Below are 13885 nucleotides of genomic sequence, written 5' to 3'. Positions count from 1 at the left end.
CACCAGATTACAGTGGACATGGATTCATTTCAGTTCAGGTGATTACAGCATTTAAAAATTACTTTACTGTGTGAGTCCTTTCTACCAAAATAAGACAACCAAAGTTTGCTGCTTATCCTCAGTAAAGGAAGGGTCTCTACACAGATTGTGTGTTGGTTCCACCCAAATTAAACACATGTAAAATATGGTCTATTTTAGGCTTTAAGTCTATTTTTCTGCATTTATGTGCATTACCATAGTCATTGTGTATTTCAACACTTTCACAGGTGACCTTCACTTTGTATTGCATCCAAATCTCTTCTATGTAGAAGCACACTGAGCCAAAACGTCCTCTGTTGCTCTGCTAATGTTCTGCTCGTGCTGTGTTTTTATAGTCGGTGTTAGGGCTGTGTGTTGGCAAGAACCTTGCAATGCGATAAGTATCATGATACAGGGGTTATTATTCGCAATATATTATTATTGTAATATACTGAAATCTTATTTTAAACTGTCATAGAATAAAGAACTTGCTGAAGGCATAAATTAGTAAAAGAGTGAGTAAAACAACTTGCAACATACACAGCACTGCCATCTAATGGTCTGGGGTTTAAACCCAACACAAAATAAATCACAGCCATGTCATGAATGTTTGCATGTACATTATTAATTTATGATCAATGCAGTATCACACAAATCACTGTATGTAATGCACATAGTGAAATACCAAAATGTTCTAGCAAAAAACTTATGGTTATTGCTTTTGACAAAGCAGAGGTTAATTTTTTTGTTGATCTTTCACTGATAGCTTATGATCTCCTTAGGATATGTTGACCTGCTTTCAATCAGTGCTCATATATCTTGCCCTTTCTGATTGCCCTCCCCACCCGTGGCCGTCCCCCTCCATCACTTGTCTCACTGTGCCCACGCTGCCTTTCATCTGAATACAGTAGTGACAAAGTAAAACATTCGAAGTTCAGAAGTGTCTCATCAAAGCAGCTTTGTACAGGCAGGGGTGCCATTATGCCATTAGTAAAGGATTTGCTACGCTTCGGTAGCATTGTCTGGAAAAACACCAATGAAGGTGTCAAAGTGCTACCTCTGCCAGCGTTGTGTTTCACACACTTCTGTGGAGGGGAATTCAATACAGCTGATAGATCACTCTCATTATTTGAGTATTGAGCACCAGGAGCCAAAAAGCTGACACTTTTCTCCTGATGGGAGAGTGAAAAAAGACAAGAACCCTATTAGCTGGATCTGGTTGGTTATGAAAGACAACCTGAGCATAATGAAGGGAGTCTGTCAGACCTATTAAGGTTGGCTGGTTACACTGTCTCAGCTGGTCCAACACTAGCTATACAGTACTTTTTGCTTCAACACTTGAAGTTGACAGACGTCACAGACGGTCTGCCCTCTGTTCATTTCAGCTTTGCCCTTTCAACAATGGAATTTTCCACCTCCCTCTTTGCAGTGAATTTAAAGGATCTGTGCAGTTCTACGAATGCTGCTCTGACATGACATTCTTTGGAAGCGGTGGTGACCCACAGTCATGCTGGCATCTGTCATTCCTAAAGCCTGGTCAGTCATCTGCCCAAGGTTAAAGAACCAAATAGGTCATTTAGCTTCTTTCAGCTTGTAATTTCCTGTTTGTTTTAAGTTAAGTTTTATACACCAGACTCCAACGAAATCAGCTGCATTCGTTGCAAGAAAATTAGTGGGAAATTTAGGAGCTGAGCGAAACAAGTTCACTCACAACATTTTGGTGTGATGTGGGTTAAAAAAGTATGCAAACAATATTGGGATATTGCCAGGGTACAGCTATAGCAAACCCTGTACATAATTTAGACAGCTTGAATTATAAAATGAATCAGTGCGTGTTACAACTTGATTGTTGGATTTCTGACAGTCTATCTCTGATGGCCGGCTTTTTGGTCTCTCTGGACAATGGTCACTGTGGTCAATGGTCACTTGTGACAATAGTCACAACAGGTCACTGTGCTAGACCTAGTGGTGTAGCAGAGCGAAGGCTTCTTTAAAGTAGATCAGTGCTCCATTTTTACTTGCCTACCTCTCCTGATTAATGTCTTTGTCGTTTACAGATATGAATGTGAAAGTTCAAGAGGTGTCAGGTATGTGTGGCCCAAATTTCTACACATTCATTCTCATTATTTTGCCTTTTCAAACATACCATAGCCTTGTTTTTTTTTTCTACATACTATTCTCAGCTGCATGTCATCTAACAAAACCTCATCACCTCGGCTTTGTCTTAACCCTTCTGGACATTTGCTGCTGAGCACTCTAACCTGTCACTACCATCATACTCACACAACATTACTGTTTTCCTCTAGGAACCAGTGGGATGTTATTCTACTTCCTGCAGTGTCTCTCCCCTGATTCTCATCTTTTCTTTTTCCACGGCTGCCATCCAGGCAATGTGTTAGTTTGTATAGTCACAGTACAATGAAGTCTCACACTCGTGGGTACATACAGTATGGATAATTCCAAAGCATTCCACTCAATGGCATTGGAATATGCTGGCAAGCTTTCCCAACTGCATAGATAGAGATATTCACACTAATAATGGGTGGTAAGATTGTGTCTTACAGTCAAAGGTCCAACTCAAAAACTTTATACTTAAATCACAAAAGTACAAGTACTCCATAATGCTATTATTAGTCAAATATATTTTGAATTAAAAACCCACCATGTGTAACCTAAATTGTAGAACAGGAAAAAAATGATTGTTGCTTGTTGTTATTCTTATTCTTGCAGTTTGATCATCACTACTGGACAAATGATTTGATGGATTGATAAATCTTAAGACTTAGTACAGAGAGGCAACCCTAAATCGTCTCGAAAACTGTATTTATGCAGAAACATATGTGTGTATATGTGCAGTATGTTGCACTGAACTGGACATCAAGATATGTGTCTGACTGGGGACTGGTTCTGAATAAGTAAAAAGTGGAAAACATAAATGTTTTGTAATTTGGTCATGCATACAGTGTCGCCTCAGGCTTTCTTACTCTTTGCATGAGAACATTACATAAAAGCTTCAGTCTGTATGTACAATGAAACCTGCCAGTAAGGCCGGAAATATTCTGTACTTGCATATACAAAGTAGTCAACTCACGTACTTCATGTATGCCTGGAGTAATTATCATGTTATCCCCGGGGCGCAGAGTCGAGTTTAATCATCTATTCAATTCAATTTTATTTGTATAGCGCCAAATCACAACAGAAGTCGTCTGAAGGTACTTTACAGTGTTTAAGGTTTAAACAAAATATAAGAGTTAAAAAACCTCCATCAGGCTCACAGTGGGCGTCCATCTGCCTTGACCGGTTGGGGTGAGTGGAAAGAGAAGAGATAAAATAACAGCAGGCAACAACAACAACAACAACAACAACAACAACAAGCAGCAAAAACACTGGACAGGTCGGTAGGGCCACTAACTGCACTCTGGAGATACACAGCTCCAGGCCGAGGATACCTGCAGAGGATAACAGAGACAGAGAGGAGGAAACACAACTACAGGAGAGAGAAGACACAAAGTTAATGACATGAAATGGTAGAATTTGAATGGATAGAGGAGAGAGGAGAGAGGAGAGGAGCTCAGTGTATCAGTTGAGGTCCCCCAGCAGAACTAAGAGATGGTTCAGAGTCACCTGATCCATCTCTAACTATAAGCTTTATAAAAAAGGAAAGTTTTAAGTCTAGTCTTAAATGTAGAGAGGGTGTCTGCCTCCAGAACCTGAACTGGGAGCTGGTTCCACAGGAGAGGGGCTTGGTAGCTAAAGGCTCTGCCTCCCATTCTACATTTGGAAACTCTAGGAACCACAAGAAGACAGGCTTAGAGCAGAATCTTTGATTTTCCAGAAATCATGGTGAATCAGTCATTTCATACAGCCCCATCAGTGAGATGTGGAATTGCATCCCCTGTGTAGCATAAATTACTGATGACAAAAACCAAATGGCCAAATTAGCACAGGGTATGCAAGGTTGCCATAATGCTAACACAGACTCTCAGTTAATAACAATTATATTTCCAGCCTATAGGTGGATGGATCAAAACACAAGTATACATTTAATTTGAAGGGATGTGCTGTTTTTATCTGCTATGTTTGTATTAAAGCTCAGGCTGTATATTATATATTATCATATAGACTTATTTCCCATGCTTTTTCTTATGTGTTTGAGACTTGCTAGGCTAGGCTAATAGTAATTATTATGAACACATGCATATACAGTAACATATAACATTGCTGTTGTTACTTAAGAGGAAGAACATAATAAAGCAAATAATAAAGCACCAGACTGGTAAGCAGCATAAATATGTAAAGGTTTGAATCAGGATTTAAGGATAAACACAGATCTGGTGATAGAGCACAGGCAGAAAAGACTTTTTCTACTTTCTGTTACAGGACAGAGTGACAAAGACCTCATATTCAGTCTCTGTTCACTTGGTCCTCTAATGTGACAGGATTATGTTTACATCCAATGGCCATTAAATGTGCATGTGGAATTCATCAGCCCTGCTTTACCCTAACAAAGTATAGCCGTATCTTATTTTTGTCTCCTAAATTCTGGAAATTCTGTGTTAGACCAGAAACCAGAGTATTTCTTATTTTATATTTAAGATTCTGCTGTGAATATGTCACAAATGCATCTGTGACCATTTCAGTCTGTAGTTTGCACAAGCAACTCATTTTTACATCTACAACTCAATTTGATGTGTTTTTGAGTTGAATGATTAGAATCTAGTAGTAAAGTTGTTACTGGCAGGTGGACCAGAAGTTCTCCAAATTCATTTTAGTTTTTCAGTCTTCAAAACAATCAATAAAGGTTTTTGGGTGTGTCAGACAAACCATGACAGTAGTGACAGACTGCTGTGACGATGGCCCTGAGTGCTTCTGACTGTCCTCAGGTGGCAGGGACACTGCACAGTGTCCTGAGACAAAGTGAGATGTCTGAGGAGATTATTTGAAGACCCGTCCCTTGGAGACATTTGAGTTAGACACTGTGAACACCTTGTTCTTTCCAAGTCAATCACCAGGCAACACAGCAGTGACATCACATTAATAGATGCTAGAGATGGACAGGGCTGTGGTGGTGTGTGGCTGCAGGTCTGATAGCAGATAGAAGTGGGCTTACCAGAGTGATAAATGAAAAGCAGGAGGTACATCAGTTTGCCAGCATGCAGACAGATAACACAGTACTATACATATCGTTTCTGATATGACAGGTATACCGTTTGATAGCATCCTGCAATGCTGATTCAAAGGGTTTTGTATTCAAAGCTAAAACATGTAACTTTTTAGTAGAATTATGTTCTAAACCTGATCTTAATGTGAAGAAGTTTGTCAAAGACTGCTGTTGGATAGTTAAGCAGCAGTGCAAAGACCTTCTCTTCTCAAAGTTGAGTGAGACTTACCGATCTAGCCAATGGTTTGTTAGACAGAGCCACGTGGTCAGCAGTTTGAGTCCTTGTTCCTTCTTAATACAGGTCAAAGTCGCCTTGGACAAAACTTTGAACCTCAAACCCTTAATGCCTTAAATGTAGTTGTCTGCCGACCAGAATCATTTATTAGTAACAAACTATCAGGTATTATTAATAAATAACAGTAAGGGTACAGTGTTCAACCAAAGTGTTTTCTGTATAGTTATATAAACTTTTTTTTGGTGATTGCTGTGTATGTGTGATTTTCAGAAAGGCAGATTTGGAGTCACCTATGTTTAAAGGATTTCCATTTGACTGTTGGTGACAGGTTGATTTGCACTAGGTGACCTTGTTTACATATAGTTCTGAAATGGATTAAATACAAGTGTAAAAAAGCACAAAGATAGATTGTGACCAAATCAAAGTCAACTATTTGCGGTCATGTGGTCAAATGCATCCCAAACCATGTCTTGGGATGCATTTGAACACATATATTTAAAGTGGGAATGCTAACGAGTTTCAAGCAAGGAAGTTACAGTAAAATACATCATCAATGAAGGACAAGAGTGAAGGTTGTTTTGGTGAGGGTGCACTGGCCTTTGGACAGCTGGGAGCAAGTGTTCCAAGGCTCTGCATAAGGGCAAAAAAAAGTTTTTTCACTTTGCTGCTTTTCACTTATGCAAATCCACAAGGGAATCTATCTTTCTTTGGACCCTATCACACTAATAAAGTGTCCATAAATGTTGGTATTACATTCACCCAGCAGAAACTGAAGGCTTTCTGCAGAGTGTAATTGTGTGAAGTGAATTCTCAGGCACTGTGAAACCACAATGGAAGAAGATTTCATCAGCCTATGAAATGGGAAAGCATTACAGGATTGAATTGTTGACACAATAAAGCCTCTCTCTCTTTATCGGGTCAAGGATAAAGTCTCATGAGCTTATGCTTTGGAAGGATATTGAAGCTGTAAGAGCCTTCACTGCAATAACAGACAGAACTTCTTACGGCCTGAGAAATGGATTCGCTGGTGCACTAAACAGTAGCCCCCACTGTAGTGTAGACAGGGTGGGATATGAAGGGGGGTGGGGTAGAGGGGCATGATGTGTGTTGACTTATGGTAATCACCTCCAGCTCTTGAGAGGTGACTGTTAGCTGTACTGTTCTACTTGGCACATTTCTTATGCTGACCCCTGTGTGAGACACCCAGACTCAATTGTGTCAATGAGGTTTTATTGCGAGCTCCTGAACAAGACATTTTTATTGTAGTGGTGTTTTGATGAAACTGTAGCACAGCATACTGATGACTCCAGAGTGCAGCCTTAAATTCACTCTGCTGAATGGAAAATTACTTCCATGACTGGCCGCAGAAGTTAGCAAATTACAAAATTACAAAATTTACCTGTCACTCTGAAAGTTTTAGCAGTGTAGTGTAGGTTTTTAATATACAGTAGAGTGGCACATTAATGGCACTGCAAGTATCCTGTCAAGGGGGAGCAACTCTGCGAGCTGCATTCAAATACTTACCAGCAGGTGGATGTTGGTAATTTTCCATCAGATTTGTTGAATGGATATTGGCTCCACGAAAAACCTGTTTTTCTGCTGAACTGGCAGCTGGAGAGTAAATAATGTTCCTCTGAAACACTTTGTTTTTATTTGTGTTTCATATTTTGACATTTCTGTCAGAGACATTTACTAGCAAATGGTTATACAGTTAAATTGGAGGGAAAAAAGCTGTGCTTTTGTAGAGAGATATTACTCATCCAAGAAACAAGCATTCAGGTAGGAACATTAAAGCTGACACATGCATACAGTAAATATTGTATTATCTCACATGAATTAAGTGTTCTCACTTACTGTGGTAAGTGGATTATGGAAATTGATTATGCATTTGATTAGGAAGTGACGTTTGACATGACACAAATGTACAAATGTAGAAACTAGAAACTGCAGTGTTTTGTTTACAGCATATCAGAGCAGTAGCAATAAATAGAAATGTCAAATTTCTTACAGGGAATTCTCCAGATGATGACATCTAGCCACACACGGACTAAATGCGACATTATATGGGCTTTGTAGGGGGAGCTCACAAGATAACGTGAGTTTAAAGTTTGGTGAACCTGCTTCAGACATTTGTGTTCTCATATACAACTCCTCTGGATAATGTCTAAATATGTTCAAGTTTGCAGTTCATGTCTGAAAAGAGCTTAAGTAAAACAATAACACCAACATTTTCAAAACATTAAGGGGACGTTGGGGTGATGGGTAGCTGATACTGATCAGCCAACATATTCTCATCTTACTGTGTCAGGTTGTGACACTTTACAGCTGGCGGTTATGTCGCCATGACAACAATCAGGGGATGAAGTTGTTGAAACACTGTTTAGTTCAGTTTAAGTTTAGGCACGGAAACGCACAGGACTGCTGTCTGCTGTGGGAAAGTCCTGCATGTTGTGGACCTATCCAACCACCCGACCTCCTTCATGCATGGACTTTTAGCTGAATACTGCATGAATCTAGGTGTCAGGTTTTCATATCTCTTGGTTGTTGTTGTTGTTGTTGTTAAAAAAGGTTTAACCTGGCTCAGCTCTTAGTACTTTTTGTAACAGAAGATCATCTATTACAACTTTTCCACCAAGCCATGTATTGACACTGCTATTGACTCATCCTCCACGAACATGAGAAGAGTTCACATTAACTGCTATTGTTAATGTGAACTGTAATGTTGCTCCACTGAGAGGCATGCAGTGTTTTTTATGCTGACACTGCAGTGTCTGCGAGAGGGCACATGGCATGGTTAACTGGGCCGAGGCGGCCAGTGGTTATGTACGTGGCTTCATCATGGGATGCACCTATGCAGACGTGTAGGAAAATTCTTCATTCAAGCTCAACAGAACATAATGTGCATTGGTGCTCGTTTACAGTCAAGAAAAGTATGTGATAGAAAGCATTTATTACCATTACTGTTATGTGTTTTAGGGTCTGACAAGCCTCAAAACTCATGGATTGATTGTTCAAACTGGTATATCATGGTACCTGCAGCAAAACAGCATGGCCCCCTCAGGTCTTTTTTAAATGTGTAGCTGTATTTTGTGATACTCTGCTACAGTAGCAGTGGTTCAGCATTCTTTCCAACACTGCTGGTGTAGAAATGTGTATTGACACACTGCTAAAATGTCCTGCCCATGTACAGTCTTCGGACTGAATAACGCTGTGAGTGGGAATGAGGCTTCTCTTTATTCTTTCATTTTGCTGTTGACACCGAGCTCACTTTCTCATTGCTTTCACGTAAGGCTCCCCGAAAACTCCTGCTGCCTCTTCATGGCAATTTAATGAGAGCCTCAAGTGGAAAACTCTAATTTTGTTTGTTGCCTTTGTTGGGAAGGTAAAATAGCAACGCTCACTAATAATGCATGTGAATACGACCTGCAGTCAAATGGTTTAGTATTCTGAAACCTTCAATGTTTCTACAGGCTGACGTTGGAGAATCAATTTATTCAAAGTTATGTTGGACTCTTCTCTAAAACAATAACATACAGTAAGCTTTTCACCCCCAACTTGGTGGCCTGGGATTGTTAAAGAAGCATTTTCCTCTTTTGCTGCAATCAGCAAAGTCCAAACTCATTTCCTGTGGTTCAATCTGTTAACTCTTTTGTCATGTATCTTTTCACTTATGTTATTCCAACTTTTTAAAACTGCACAAGTCTGCATTAACAATGATCTATGAATGTTAAGATGTTAAATCTAAAAAGAGAATTATCACCCAGCTCAGTTCTGCAGTGTTCTAGTCTCATTTAGTTTGTTGGTTTGTTTTCACATTCTCCAAATTCTGCTCTTATCAAATAGTTTGTTTTGTTTTTGTCTGATACCACATTCTGTGCTGCCCAGAACCAAGCAGATTGATCTTAGTCTTGTCATCTACCATATTTTCCGCACTATAAGGTGCACCGCATTATAAGGCGCACCTTCAATGAATGGCCTATTTTAAAACTTTTTTCATATATAAGGCGCACCGCATTATAAGGCGCATAGAATAGATAGACAGTAGAGGCTGGGGTTACGTTATGCAACATTAGATGGAGCTGCGCTAAAGGAAATGTCAACAAAACAGTCAGATTGGTCAGTCAAACTTTATTAATAGATCACAAACCAGCGTTCTGACAACACCGTTCACAGCCAAAATGAATAAACAGCTGTTTTATTATTTTCCAGTCAGTGACATAGAATTTTCGTGACAGTTTATCTTTGTCCATGTTGACGATGTTGCCTTTCAGTTCAAGTGATAAATGAATAACAATAAGTTGTGACAAAGGCAGCTAAAAAGTATTATAGTATTAAAATGTGTCAGAGTGAGAGTTGTGTATTTTAGTTGATCTTTGTTAAGATAATTAGTTACAGAGTGAGCGCTCTTTCCACTCTCTGTTCAATAGAACGGCTTCCACGTATTTTCTCCGTCGGTAAATTAAACTAGTTTAGTTTCCACAGTAAAACCAACTGGTTCATGTATATGCTGAGTGTGATTTATACGTTTGTGCCTTGGAAAGCATTTGTCTTTGTAAGTATTAACATGTTTATTGTCATTAGAAGTATGTTAGTTGTTACCTGTTACATGTGATAAATTACGTGTGTGTTATTGTAATTAGCTTCATTCAAGTCAAGCTAGCGTGTGCGAGTGTAACATACCAAATGTGTAACGATGTGTATTAATTGTTCATTTAGTTTCTGTTTCTTTCAGTTACATAAAGTAAAGATAGGATAAAATGTAGTTGAGAGCAATGTACTCCTCAGTTCACAACTCCAGTAAAGACCAGAAAAGAAATCCTTGTATGGAGTCTCCTACTCTTTGTTAGCTGGCTGTCTAGCTACACTAAGTTCAGGTGTTGTGAGGACAGCACAGGCCGGATCTTTTTTTCAGTAATCTTATACTGCGTGACTGATCGACTTTAGTTTAAACTCTGCGTCGTAAGCGTGTCTCTTAATAGGAGCCATTTTGGGGTTTTTGCACAAACACACAAATGGAAATGAAACGGCACGCTTCGCGCAGTCATATATCCCAGCATGCACCGCGCGCTACTTCTTCTACGAGGATAAATGGAGTCGGCGGCTGCTCAACGTAGTTGCGAGACCTGTTGCGGTTCAATATTGATCCATATATAAGGCGCACCGGATTATAAGGCGCACTGTCGGCTTTTGAGAAAATGGAAGGCTCTTAGGTGCACCTTATAGTGCGGAAAATACAGTACCTTTAAATTACAATTAAAGAGTTTCGATATTTTATCATGATGATTAGTTTATTTATTCATTTACTAAGGACCTGGTGGGGCTAAACCAGAGCTACTCTCTAAGAATGGTAAAAAGTTATTAAATAAAACCAATAAATGTGATCGATAGTTTAAATAAACACATACTTCAAGTTAAATTGGCTTTATAAGAGAACACTGATGGCCGATATGACGTGCTTATTAAGTAAATAAATGATTATTGGCCTAGCATACTCCAGTATAAATCCAAGTCAATATATTAGTCTAACCTTAGACATAAGTGTAAGTTCTATTTGTGTATGTGTAGATATTGTGTGTGGTGTATGTGAGTGTGTATGTGTGGCGTAGATCTCCTTTCCTGGATCATTTTGTGTCCCAGAGGACTCTCTGGTGTTCCAGTGTCATCCAGTGTCATTTAGATGAGTGTAGTGTGTCCATCACACTGGATGATTAAAATCATACCAGTTTCAAATCATTCCAGCTGTAAAGTTACTCCACTGGGAGGCATGCAGTGTTTTGAATGCTGACACAGCAGTGTGTGTGACAGGGAGCATGCAAGGTTAACTGGGCTGAAACGGCCAGTGGTTATGTACTGTATATGACTTAACATGGGATGCTCCTACCCACACATGCGGAAGAAAATTGCCTCCAGCTAACTGAACATAATATGCATTGCTGCTCCTTTACAGTCAAGAAAAGTATGTGATAGAAACCTTTTAAACACTAAATCTTCTCTCTATAAATCTTATCGATTTAGACCTTATTAGATGTTGGTGCTGCATACAATTGAATAGTAATGGGGGGAAATAGATTTTTGGGAAGCTACCATAATTCCTGAATGCTTTTAAACTGATATGTGGAGGAAAATACAGTTTGTATTCGGAAATGTTTGTTGTTTCGTTCAATAATTAGCATAATGAAGGACGTTGTCAGTATTGCTGTCTGTTAATCATGATGATTATGGAGGATTTTGCTTCTTTAATTCACTGCTGTTTTATGAAAATTATCATAATTGAAGAAATGAACATAATTAATAAGGAAAATTGTATATTTGTTCTACATTCTCTGCTCCTGGCATCTAAAGCATAATGAACATTTTAACTTAAAGCACTTGTTTACAATAATCACTGTATATAAGGGACCAGCCAGCTGTCAGTCCAATCCTAGTCTGTTTCAGCCAGGTTCCAGCCACCCTAATTCTGACGGGCCACCATTACACATTCACAACATAGTGGACAAAAAGTAGACGATCACTGTCATTGCCCACAGTAGTGTCCACTGCAGAGTCAGGTGTCTTTGTTTACGCCTTGGTTTACACTGTGTGCTTCCCAGACTTGAAGTAGTTGCTGGAACTTAACTAAACAAACTATTATATATTATATATTATTATTATATTATAATATTATTAGATATTAACTATTCATCATTCACATATTTTGCCACTTTAACACTGGGTGAATTATTGAATATGTCTGATTGGATTAGATTTTCATACCAAATCAAATTAAAACAAGTTGCCTCACGTGGACGTGGTGTTCATCTTGAAAGTTTGCTCTTTTCAAACATGTAACAATAATTTATTAAGCTTCCTAACCTTGAATTAAGCATTAACAACAGCTTCATTTGGCAGCTTACTGGAGACTAAGACCTACACTAGATCTGTATTTTTTGCCTCAAAGAGAGTTTTTAAACTTGCTATCATGTTGCAACAGTCCATGAAAAAAATGATGCAGCTCTGCAAGCGGGCACTGACAGAGATAGAAACAGAATTATCAACTGAGGCTTTTCCACGTGCTGTTTTGTTCAGTGTTCCTGTTTATTAGCCTGTCCTTCAGGAATTACACAGTCACACAGGCCCACGTTCCTGTTTATATGTTACAAGGCCTGTTTTTGTTTTCTGATTTCTTGATCTGCTCCTGGGGGATAAGTGGATATAGGCCATGAACGTACTGTGAAGTGGTTCATTGAGCCTATTGGTGCAAAGCTTGTGGTGGTAATGGCGGTAATGCACAGTGCAGCCACGTGGCCCCGTTGAGCACAAAACCTTCCCTGTAATGCAAATCCCAGCACTTGGCACTCAACGGTGTGATAAACTGGAATAATTAATTGTGAGGTAGGTCTCATTACGTGGTATGAGCTGGGCAGTGGACACCATCAATAATTAAATCTTTGTGTTTACTACTGAAGCTTATATATATCTTTCCCTCTAGACTCCTGTGATGTGATTGTGATGAGTGAAAAGAGCTGGAGCGAATGATAGATGGAGGGACCCTCTTGCAAAGCTAATTTCCAAAGGCCTCAGAGTGAACTAGCAAAGGTTAATTGGATTCTGTCAAAGTGATACTGTCGGGCGATGTTTAGTTATCTTAGATTACCACTTGCCACAATACCACTGTTTAATTTTCTTCTTTGGAGAAAATAATAATGATCTTATCATAATCAGCACACACAACTTTATGAACCTGTCAGGACCTTCAACGTCTTTACAGGAGCTTGATTTTTCTTGGAATAAATAAAACAAACAGCTTACGATATCCCACACTAGACAATTATCTTGCTCTGTTTGTTAAGTAATACCATCAGTAAGCATGCTCACATCCCTTTGGGCCGAATTCAACACATTTAGCAAAAAGAGAAAGATTTGGATTTCGGTATTACATAACGGAAATGGCTTAAACCTGCTTTCGGAGAGGTGCAGTGTATGGCAGAGACCGTGTTACATAACCAGTGAAAGTATTTGCTACTCATCCATCAGGAGGAAGTAAAGAGGTGGGGGAGCTTTGTCCCTGGGATTTGTGTCAACACAACAAGGTTTTTACACTCACTAGCTTAGCACTGTTTGTTGGAGCGAGGCTCCGACAGTCTGTGTGTTTGTGTTTATCTCTTCCTCGTCTGGAAGCTGCTTTCGCTTTGCACTGAGCCCTGATAGATGGAGCAGGCGTAGCCGAGCAGGTCACGACTGTGTCTCCAGATGAACTGACCTTGTACTTTGCTGATTAAGAGAGGGGAGTACAGTATTGACTCCTTACCAACATCATTACCCCTGAAATCTCACCCCTCCACCCTTTCATCCTCTCTTCCACAGGAAACCAAATGCACATGATTGTTTTTGTGTGGCTGCATTGATGCATGACCCTGAAAGTGAATAACTCACTGACACAACCTGTGTGCGCTGTGCCTGCAGTGTGACACACTGCATGCGATTCTGAGCTG

At 39.5% G+C, this 13885-nt stretch overlaps 1 protein-coding gene across 2 annotated transcripts in view; it reads left to right on the top strand.

Annotated features, from left to right (window-relative positions):
• The window catches only part of iqsec1b (IQ motif and Sec7 domain ArfGEF 1b), a 153189-nt gene that overhangs the window by 28826 nt on the left and 110478 nt on the right, over positions 1-13885 (top strand). For both annotated transcript variants that reach the window (XM_026344577.1, XM_026344579.1), the window contains exon 2: positions 2076-2105. In XM_026344577.1, coding sequence (XP_026200362.1) covers positions 2076-2105 — 30 coding nt within the window. The remainder of the gene's footprint in view (positions 1-2075; positions 2106-13885) is intronic.

Source organism: Anabas testudineus, chromosome 5 (genome assembly GCF_900324465.2).
Source record: "Anabas testudineus chromosome 5, fAnaTes1.2, whole genome shotgun sequence".
Classification (NCBI taxonomy): Eukaryota; Metazoa; Chordata; class Actinopteri; order Anabantiformes; family Anabantidae; genus Anabas; species Anabas testudineus.
Note: the sequence above shows the minus strand (reverse complement) of the source record. Positions and strands in the feature narration are given on the sequence as shown.